Below are 11,030 nucleotides of genomic sequence, written 5' to 3'. Positions count from 1 at the left end.
GTCAGACACAACTGAGCGACTAGCACTCATTCACATGCTTGGTCTACAGAAATTAAGTCTGTAAATCAAACTCCTATATTGTAGGTCCACAACTCTCAACCCTGGCTGGAATGAGAATGCCTGGGAAGCTTTTAAAAATGCTAAAAGAGAGCTTCCCTAGGGGCTCAGTGGTAAAGAATCTGCTGGCCAAATGCAGAAGACACGTGTTCAGTCCCTGATCCAGAAAGATCCCACATGCTGCATACCAACTAAACCTGTGTGCACATCTATTGAGCCTGTGCTCTAGAGCCTGGGCGCCTCTATTACTGAACCCACATGCCGCCACCACTGCAGCCTGAGCTCCCTAGAGCCAGTGCTCCGAAACAAAAGCCATCACAATGAGAAGCCTCTGCACTGCAACTAAAGGAGTCCCGCTCTCCACAACCAGAGAAAAGCCCACACAGCAATGAAGACCCAGCACACCAAAAATAAAATACGTAAATTTTTTTTTTAAATGCTAAAAGCAATTGAATCAAAATCAATCAGCTGTGGGGAAAGGTGGTATTCGTAACTTTTAAAAGCTCCGCAGGTAACTCAGTATTCAACCACGCTGGAAACCACTGTTCTAGAGGCCAAATGTCCTAAGCCTCAGTGCTGTGACATGGCCTGTTTGTCTCAGGGTAGCTGGGAATTCAGTAAGGGTGTGAAGACCATGGCTGGGCCCTTGGCCTCAGTGCCTGGTCCAATTCAGGTTTGAGTGCATGGACACGTGTACGTGGGTGGTGGGCAAGCACCCAGGGTCCATCTCAGGGAGGTGAGGGTGACCAACCAAAATTCTCTGGTTTCTGAATGCTGACACTTGCCAGAGCAGCATATAAGGACAGAAGAAAAAGCATGCTGGTCTTGCTTATATGATAAACATCTAAAGTCAGTAGCCTAAGTTATGGGTCCAGACCCTAATGAACCATTGTGCCCAGGTCGCCCTTTGTCCTGCTGTATCCAGGCTGTCTGTCTTCATGCCCCAAAGGTACATTTGCTATAAAGGTGCTTCAAAAAGAGACACATGCCCCTACCCCTTTTCTAGCGCCCAGAGGATTGCATATCCCAGGTACTCAGGGAACCTCCCACAGATCTTCAAATACAAACCTACAAATGCAGGAGCTGGTCTCCCACGGTGCTGGGGTTCAGCTGTCCAGAATAAGGACCTTTATCACCTACTCACTCTCCTGTCTGAATCTGAAAACAAACTAAGAACTGTCTAAAATTGGGTTCCTCGAGGCACTTTGGACAGAGAAGTTAGAAATGCGTGACTTTTTATTCTCCTGGCAGAGATCTTTTCTGGGGCCCTTGACTCTCAGTATCGGTGGCATCCATAGATATGACCCCTTTACCCACTCTGGATCCCCAATGAACTGGGAAAATTATGGAGTGACATTTCAAGGAAAAGTCACACTGAAAGGAATGAAGTGTGAACCTTGCCATTAACTGTGGGGTCTTGTTTTACTTTGTTTTTAAAGGCCTTCACCTTGCTTTTAAAGACAAGCCTAGGGCAAATTTTCTACTTGAGAGAGCAAATTAAAAAAAAAAAAAGCAAAGCAAAGCAAAAATCCACAGTGCTTCGCTTGTGGTGCAGTGGTTAACAATCCGCCTGCCAATGCAGGGGACACAGGTTTGATCCCTGGTCTGGGAAGACCCCACGTGCCATGGGACAACTAAGTCTGTATGCCACAACTACTGAAGCCCACGTGCCCCAGAGCCTGTGTCCTGAAACAAGAGGAGCTACAGCAGTGAGAAGCCCACAGACCACAACTAGAGAGTGGCCCCCGCTCCCGCAACTAGAGAAAGTCCATGAGTAGCAACAAAGACCCAGAGCAGCCAGAAATAAATCAATTAATAACTCTCTTAAAAATATACTCAGAAGCAGTTTGTTTTGTTTTTTTAAGACAAAACACAAATTCCTCCAGCAAGTTCTCAGTTGACTGGCACTCCCTGAAATATAGTTCCAGATATTACAATGTAGGCGAAAGAGAAAACACAATTCAATGCTAGAAAATTCTAATTCTGAGTGTTTCTTGAAGCGTGGCCTACAAAGACCTCTATCAGAATCACCTATGTTAACAGCAGATTGCGGCCCAGCCCAGGTTTCCTGAATCAACCTCTGGGGGTAGGAATTTAGAGCTTGCATCTTTTACCAGCTTCCCTGATGATTTTCAGGCACTCTGAAGTGGGAGAACAAATGCCTGAAGCCTATCCCTCTCATCGTGTGTGTGTGTGTGTGTGTGTGTGTATTAGTCACTCAGTCGTGTCCGACTCTTTGAGACCCCATGGATTGTAGCGCACCAGGCTCCTCTGTCCTTGGAATTCTCTATGCAAGAATATTGGAGTGAGTTGCCATTTCCTTCTGCAGGGGATTTCCTGACCCAGGTATTGAACCTGGGTCTCCCGTGTTGCGGGCAGATTCTTTACCATCTGAGAGCCACCAGGGAGGCCCCTTCGAGCAAAAGAAGAGATACAATCGAATCCCAAGACTATGTAGGATGTCGTTCTGAGCATAGCGTTGTGCTAGATCAGGCATGCCAAATTTTTGCAAATTTTCTGTAACATTTTCTCTGTTCTTTTCTACCCATAAACAGTAAGCTCTGAGGTCAAAAGCAGACCCAGAGAAGGGAGTGTAAAGCTCTCATTCACTGACATTTATTAAATGTTTTGCATATATTTTTAATGTATCTTTTCTACTATTCTTCAAAGTATTATATTTGTCTTACAGATGAGTGATAGGGCCAAGAAAGGTTAACCATCATGTCCATGATGACCTAGCCAGGAAGCCAATCCAGGGGTCCCCCCAGGCCTCCTCCTTTCCATACTGCCAGTGGTGGCGAAGAGGGCTGGTCCCACATTTGGCATGGGCCTAGGCCTGCCCCAACCCAAGTCTAAGGGTGAACCTAGTGGTGACTGCTGCATGTCTGGGCCATGTTCTGGAAATACTGTCAGCTGGTTTGGGGACCTCTGGAGCCTGTCTTGAACACCAAGTTTATGCCTTCCCTGACTGTTCATTCATGAGTTCCCAGTGGCCTGTCTCCTGGCCATACTGCCTCCAGAAATTACCTCCCAAGGGGCGAGCAGCTGAACACCTCCCTTACCACGTGGAAGAGCTTGAAGAAGTCCACGTTGGCGTACAGGGTGTCTTCCATCCACTGTAGGGTTCCCTGAGAGAGGGAGCACAAGCTGCCACGCACTGTCTGGGCTGCACGGCGCTGGGGAAAGATCAGGAAACGCTCCAGGAGGGCCTCGCTGCAGGCGATGTCCTTCAGCATCAGGTCTGGGACTCCACGAGCAAACTGCAGAAAGGAAAAGCAACACTGGAAACCTCCCTGTGTAGAAGAATACTGGTCCCCCAGTGATTCCACGTCCTAACCCACAGACCCTGTGAATATGCTATGCAGCACAGCGAGCGGAATTAAAGATTGCAGATGAAATTAAGGTTGCTATTCATCTGACTTTAAAATAAGGAGATGATTTTGGATTATCTGGGTGAACCCAATGTAATCACGAGAGTCCTTTAAATGTGGAAGAGAATAGCAGAATAAACAATGTCAGGATAATTTGATGCGGGGAAGACTGGACCGGCCACTACTAGCCGTGAAGATGAAGGGAGGCCACCAGCTGAGGAACGTAGACAGTCTCTAGAAGCTAGAAAAGGCAAGAAATTGAACTTTCCTCTAGACTGCCCAGTAAGGAGCACAGCCCTGCTGGCACCTTGACTTTCAGAATGTGATCTCTGGAACCATAAAATAATAAATGTGTGTTGTTTTAAGCCACTAAGTTTGTGGTAATTTGTTACAGCAGCCACAGAAAATGAAAACACTCCCAAGCCTCATTTTAACAGAGAGACTTTACGACATGAGCCATTCCTTCTTAGCACATGATGCTAAGGTACCATCAGGACCTACTGTGTGCAGCTGAGGGGGGCAAGTAGCTAGAATGCATTTGGAGTGATGGTGAATGACCACCTCTCCCCCTTCCTGTCTCACCAGATTTATATATACAAATACTGGATGCCCAGTTAAATCTGAATTTCAGATAAACAGTGAACAATTTTTGGTACAAGTATGTCCCAAATGGAGTCCAAATAGAACATCCTTATACTGAAAAAATTATTTATTGTTTATTTAAAATTCAAATTTAACTAGGCACCCTGTATTTTATCCAATGATGTTAACCCCTGGAGCACCCACATCAGAAACCTCCCGTGGGCAGTGACTCTCAAAGCACAAGCTCCCTGATGGCCTCCAGAGGCAAAGGAGGCCTCAGCCCTGGCCAGGGACCTTTATCCACCCAGCACAGTAAATGGCCTCCTGGAGTCCTGGACTCCCAGTGGACAAAAGCATTAAATACCATGAACAGAATAGGCTCATGGACTTCCTTGGCCTCCACAGTCCCATGGATTCTACACAGGGGAGGGAATTAATTAACTCATTTTGTCCAAACCTCTAGTATCTCAGAGGAGAGAAGTGAGGCTGAAGGGGTTAGGTGACTTGATAGGGTTATACAACAGGCTGGAGGAAAGCTGGGACACCAGATGAGTGCCACTCATTCATTCAATGCTCATTCACTGTGTTCCCATTCTGCAGGGACTAGGAGAGTTACCAGGCATGCAGAGAAAATGAGATAAATTTTCTGCCCTCCAAAAAGCTCATGGGCTAGCTAGAAATGCAGGCATTTAAACAGCAGCAGAGTATATCATGAGAAACACTGGGCTGGAAGAAACACAAGCTAGAATCAAGATTGCCAGGAGAAATATCAATAACCTCAGATATGCAGATGACACCACCCTTATGGCAGAAAGTGAAGAGGAACTCAAAAGCCTCTTGATGAAAGTGAAAGAGGAGAGTGAAAAAGTTGGCTGAAAGCTCAACATTCAGAAAACGAAGATCATGGCATCCGATCCCATCACTTCGTGGCAGATAGATGGGGAAACAGTGGAAACAGTGTCAGACTTTAATTTTTTGGGCTCCAACATCACTGCAGATGGTGACTGCAGCCATGAAATTAAAAGATGCTTACTCCTTGGAAGGAAAGTTATGACCAATCTAGATAGCATATTCAAAAACAGAGACATTACTTTGCCAACAAAGGTTCGTCTAGTCAAGGCTGTGGTTTTTCCTGTGGTCATGTATGGATGTGAGAGTTGGACTGTAAAGAAGGGTGAGCGCCGAAGAATTGACGCTTTTGAACTGTGGTGCTGGAGAAGACTCTTGAGAGTCCCTTGGACTGCAAGGAGATCCAAGCAGTCCATTCTGAAGGAGATCAGCCCTGGGATTTCTTTGGAAGAAATGATGCTCAAGCTGAAACTCCAATACTTTGGCCACCTCATGTGAAGAGTTGACTCACTGGAAAAAACTCTGATGCTGGGAGGGATTGGGGGCAAGAGGAGAAGGGGACGACAGAGGATGAGATGTCTGGATGGCATCACTGACTCGATGGACATGAGTCTGAGTGAACTCCGGGAGTTGGTGATGGTCAGGGAGGCCTGGCGTGCTGCGATTCATGGGGTCACAAAGAGTTGGACATGACTGAGCGACTGAACTGAACTGAACTGAACTGAAGTGCTAGAATGAACGTAGTGAAACCAGAGCACGGAAGAGGGAGCATTAAGAATCGCTAGTAAAAGTAGCTGGTATTTATTAAGTGTTTACTATGTGCCAGGTGTTAAGTGGTTTATAGATACTAAGTCTTTAACCTCCCACAACCACTGTATATGGTAGGAAATTTTATTGTCTCCATTTTACACATGAGGAAATAGAGTGATTAATTTAACTTGCAGTTAACTGTGTGACCTTGCTGAGATTTGAACCCAGAGCTTTTGCTTAGCCATTTTGAACAACTTTTGCTCTTAATTCTCTTGTCAAGTAGGGCAGGGGGAGGGGCGGGACAAAGAAGGGAGAGTTTATGAACCATTCGATTGAGGAAGTAACATTTGAGCTGGGCCTTGAAGAAAGTTCAGGAGTTTCCTGGGCTGTGGGTAAGGGGTGTGGTGAGGGACAAGCCAGAGTACTCTGCTACTTCAGTCATCTAATAATTCCCTAGATGGGGCGAGGGGATTCCCTTTGGAGCTGTGCTCAGATACTAGGCAGAGGGATATCCAGTCTTGACAGTCAAGAACAAAATCCCATGTATAATGATGATCAATTAGAGAGCAGCACACCCTATGTGATCGATTAAGGTAATTAAAATTAAATGGCATTTAAAATTCACTTCCTTACTTGTACTAGCCTCGTCTCACATGCCCACTAGCCACACACGGCTATGGTTACCCTATAGATGGCACAGAGAGAACTTTGCCAGCATGGAGGAAGTTCCAGGGGACAGTTCTGTCCAGGAGTTACAGAGTTGGTTGGAGATGGAGAAAGAGGTCAGGAGGAAGGCTCACAGGTCACTGGGGCTGAGAAGCAGGGTGGGTAGGAGGCATGGAGGGAGCTGGGTCCACATGACTGGCCTCTGGAGTGCAGGAGCTGAGCTCCTTCCTAAGCTCAGGGAAGCCTCAGCTAATCAGAGCCTGCAACACTAAACACAGGCACACCCCAATGGCCCTGTCTCCTCCCCACATGAAAGGCTGTTGCCCTGATGTTAGCAACACAGCAGCTGGAGACCTAAATGTCACAGAGGTGAGGAACTGGAAAGAAATTTCCCCTAAATTCCTGCCCTTATCTCCATCTCCCTTGTGTTACCAACTGGAAGTCATCACAGGCATTTCCAGGACTTGAGTTTTATGAGCTGAAGAGAAAGCAAAGGGAAAGTGAGCAATCCATGCTGCCTGCCATTGGGTTGGAGTGGGAGGGGGAGCCAAGCAGAGCTGGGCAGCCAGCCAGGCCTGACCCCCAGGGCCTACCCAGGCGTGCACTGGGGCCGCACCTGGGCACTGCCCTCACTCCAAGTGCCCTGATGTGCTGTGTCAGGGCTGAACCTTATTTCCCCTTGTCTAGTTTCCATGAAAACCTCAGGGACTGAGAAGCCAGAAAGGTAGGTATGGATTTCTTCACTGTTGTACTGGGAACCAGCTTGAAAAGCCCATCCAACAGAACCAACCTCAACCAGGCAGGTGGGTAAGTCCCCTCCTCTCCCCGGGCTCAGACGGCACCCTGTGCAGACCTTTGCCTCAAGACTGACACAGGCCCTGAAATTTCTCTGTTTACATCTCCGTCTTCCCTGGAGTCTCTAGTGGCTCAGAGGTAAAGAATCCGCCTGCCAATGCAGGAGATGCGGGTTTGATCCCTGGAGAAGGAAATGGCAACCCACTCCAGTATTCTTAACCGGGAAATCCCTTGGACGGAGGAGGCTGGTGGGCTACAGTCATGGGGTCAGGATGAGTCAGACAAGACTTAGTGACTAAACAACAATTCTTCCGGAGTCTAGAGGAGGTGCCATCCTGGCCAGGAGAGGCAGGCAGGATGTCTGTGCTAAGGCTCCTGCTTATCATGCATTCTCTCTGTGTTTATCACACTAGGAACCCACACACCCAGGATGCTGGGCCAGGAGCCCATGAGGCCCTAGATTAGAGCCATGGTTCTCACCCCTGAGCTGTTAGAACCACCCAGTGGGTTTGTTAAAGTGGAGAGTGCTGGTCAGTCTGGGGTGAGGCCTGTGAATTTACTCCCAGTCCTTGCTGATGCTCCTGGTCTGGGGACCTTGAGAACCAATGAAAGGGCCCAGGACTGAGAATGAGAAGACCCCGATTCCACTCCAGCTCCAGCAATTCCAGCTCTCTAGCTGGGCACCAGTCTCTCGGCCACCAGGCATGTCAAGTTTCTCATCTGTTTGACCCATCTTGGGATTAGTGTGAGGAGCTCAGGTGCTCAGAGAGGTGGAAGTCTTACTTTAGTGGTAAAAATGCTCTGAACAAATACAGGAGATTATGAAAACAGATGACACAGGTTTAGCGGAGTTACAAGCAGTTTGCCTGGCATTGAGGAGACACGGCCCAGGAAAGCAGAGGTCTGCTCTGTATGCAGCTGTTATCAGGCTCCATGACCTTGAAGGTCACCTCAGCACACTTGATCCTGGCTTTGCCTGTTTCTCAGCTGGCACTCTCCTCTCACAGGCATTTGCATTGGGTCTACTGTTCAGTAAGATCTGCTTAGATAGCATCTCCTCAGGAAGGCCTTCTCTGATGATTACATTGAAAACTGCGCCCCCGTCCCTTCCTAACTCAGATGCTGCCGGACCTTCCTCACGACCTGGGAACGCACGTAGGTGCCCTTGGCTTACGTGGTCATCGCCTGTTGTCCCCACTGGAATGTGAGCTCCCGGAGTCAGGGGTTTCCTCGCATTGTTCCCACTGCATTCTGGTACCTAAAACGTCTCTATGTATTTGATGGCTACATGAATAAACCTCAGTTTCCTCAACAATAAAGGGAGTTTGAGCCACGTGATCTCTTAGGTTCCTTCCAGTCTTAAAGCTCTGAGGTGTTTGAAGTGCTGCCAGCTTCTGTGCCACTTCAGAATCCCATCATGGGGACTGTATCATCTCACTGAACCCGAGGTGTTCTCCTGAGCATGTGGCATGAATCTGAATGCTTCTGAATGTGAAAGCAAGAAAGAAAAAAGAAACTCAAGGTCTCCCTTGCCTTTCTCAGGCTCAGTGCCTACTCCTCCCCTCCAGGGACCACTGGGCCAATGACATCCACCTACCTGCTCTGGACGGACTTGGGAGTTGACCAGAAGGTAGACGACTGAGTCAGACAGACCAATGTTCTTCACGAGAAACAGTGTCAACGTTTCATCATCTTTTAGGACCTCCCGAATTCGTATTCCTCTTCCTGCATACGAAAGAGAAAAAGAGCAGGGTGTTGAAGGAAAAATGGGTCAAATAAGGGAAAATATCGAGAAGTGATTTCTAACTGGACTCTCAGAGGAAGGCTCTGTTTGGGGGCTCCATGGGAGCACCTAAGGGTCAGGCCTGTCACCAACACAGTCACAGCATTTACTGCTGGAGCAGATAGGCAAAATTTGTGAGAAGGCACACAAGCTGGAAAAAGCTAGGTTGGCCTGGAGGTGGTGGTGGTCATCAGATCCTTTGCAGAGTCGGTGTTGGGCAATGGGGTGGGGTGAGGAGCAGTTTTGTCCTCCTGGGAATATATGGCAATGTCTGGAGACATTTTTAGTTGTTACAACTTGGAAAATACTGGTGGGTAAGTACTAGTGGATGCCACTAAACATCCCACAATGCACAGAAGAACCCTGCTTCCCTGACCAAGCAAAGAACTATGCAGTTCAAACGGTCAATAGTGCTGAGGCTGAGAAACCCTTCAGTTCAGTTCAGCCGCTCAGTCATGTCCGACTCTTTGCGACCCCAAGGACTGCAGCACCCAGGCCTCCCTGTCCATCACCAACTCCCGGAGTTTACTCAAACTCATGCCCATTGAGTTGGTGATGCCATTGAATCATCCCATCCTCTGTCGTTCCCCTCTCCTTCCACCTTCAATCTTTCCCAGCATCAGGGTCTTTTCAAATGAATCAGCTCTTCACACCAGGTGGCCAAAGTATTGGAGTTTCAGCTTCAGCATCAGTCCTTCCAATGAATATTCAGGACTGATTTCAAACCCTAGACACGTGGAATTGGAGGAGACACGTGCTCTGTCCACAGGGCCATTGTCAAGGGGTAGACGACCCTTCCTGGTGTTTCTGTCACGTCAGCTATGGCTCTAAGTTCAGGGTATGCACTTGGACTAAGACTTACGGGGCTGTCTGGGGCAAGAAAATCTTCAAGTGGGGAAAGGGGAGGGTCTATTGCCCGGGCTTGCAGTCTCATGCCCTGATCAGCCCAGTCACATTCTTTCCACTCCACTCAAACCCACTGGAAGCAGAAATTTCTTTATAAGGAGGCATAAAGGATTCCTAACCATTACAGTGACCCTGGGGCAAGTGATTGACCCTCTCTGGGTCTGCATTTTCCACATATGCCTCTTAGGATTGTTGTGGGGGTGACTTGGAATAAAGAATGTAAAGTACTTAGCTGCCAACTTAAAAAAAAAAGAAAAAGCTTGTCCTAATTGCATTAATATTATTCTTACCCTTTCTAGGGAATTCCCACTCACCTTCTCTGCCTGCTTCCAGGGCCAACCTTCAGTCTCAAGCTGGCCACTGCTCCAGTTCTGGAGGCACCAGCCAGAGAAGATGGCAGAGGGTCCAGATATTTAAGAAATCATTTCAACATGCAGTTCATTTCAGTTCCAGTTGCTCAGTTGTGTCAGACTCAAATATTTGGGTTGCATGAAAATGCTTATCTCTACATCCTATCTTTGCCAGGAGCCTGGTTGACTGCTTATCTCTTAGTTCTTCTTTAACTTTAACCATCAAATGTCCCTGCTCCTTCCAGGTTCTAATACTACAGTGCCTCATCTGCTCTGTCCCCAAATCCTCCCTTCCCCAGGCAGCCAAGAGGTTCCCTTGAGTGCTTGACAGCCACCCTTCATGTTCAGGTCGTGACTTTCTTTGTATATGCCGCCTCCAGATTGATGTTCTGCTAATTTCCTCTTGAAAGGGGATGGGCCAGCCACAGACCTGCCCATGCAGCTGGGGCCAGCTTCGGGGAACCAACCCTGAAGTTCTATCACACGGACACCTCCCTCACCACCATGGAGCGTGCTGACAGTTGTACCACCAGGGAATCCAGTGTCACCCAAAGCCTTAAGGAGGACCTGACTGCAATAGTCCCTTTATCTTCAGTGGATATATTCCAAGACCCCCAAGGGGAAGCAGATAGTACCAAACCCTATATATATATATACTGTGTTTTTTTCCCTATACATACATACCTATGATGAGGTTTAATTTATAAACTAGGCAGAGTAAGAGAATATCTGAATTGCCAGCATCATTGGTCTTGCACTTTGGGGCCTTTATTAAATCAAATAAGGCTTACTTGCACATAAACACTGTAATACTCTGACAGTCAATCTGAAAAAAGCCAGGGAGTAAGTGACTAATGGGCAGGATACCTGGATAAAGGGATGGTTTCCATCCCAGGCAGGTAAGTGCAAGAGTTCATCATG

General features: G+C 47.6%; 1 protein-coding gene across 2 annotated transcripts in view; it reads right to left on the bottom strand.

The window, feature by feature from the left end:
• ABCA4 (ATP binding cassette subfamily A member 4) overlaps nucleotides 1-10,410 on the bottom strand; it is a 125,686-nt gene extending 115,276 nt beyond the window's left edge. For both annotated transcript variants that reach the window (XR_011565790.1, XM_070786074.1), the window contains exons 1-3: nucleotides 10,074-10,410; nucleotides 8,668-8,795; nucleotides 3,120-3,317 (exon numbers count right to left, since the gene is read on the bottom strand). Coding sequence is in view for 1 of the 2 variants with exons in the window: in XM_070786074.1 (XP_070642175.1) it covers nucleotides 3,120-3,293 (174 nt within the window). In the remaining variant the exon portion in view is untranslated. The remainder of the gene's footprint in view (nucleotides 1-3,119; nucleotides 3,318-8,667; nucleotides 8,796-10,073) is intronic.
• Between the last annotated feature and the right edge of the window lie 620 nt (nucleotides 10,411-11,030).

This window comes from Bos indicus, chromosome 3 (assembly GCF_029378745.1).
Source record: "Bos indicus isolate NIAB-ARS_2022 breed Sahiwal x Tharparkar chromosome 3, NIAB-ARS_B.indTharparkar_mat_pri_1.0, whole genome shotgun sequence".
Classification (NCBI taxonomy): Eukaryota; Metazoa; Chordata; class Mammalia; order Artiodactyla; family Bovidae; genus Bos; species Bos indicus.
The sequence above is the reverse complement of the archived record's forward strand: the minus strand, read 5'-3'. Positions and strand labels throughout refer to the sequence as shown.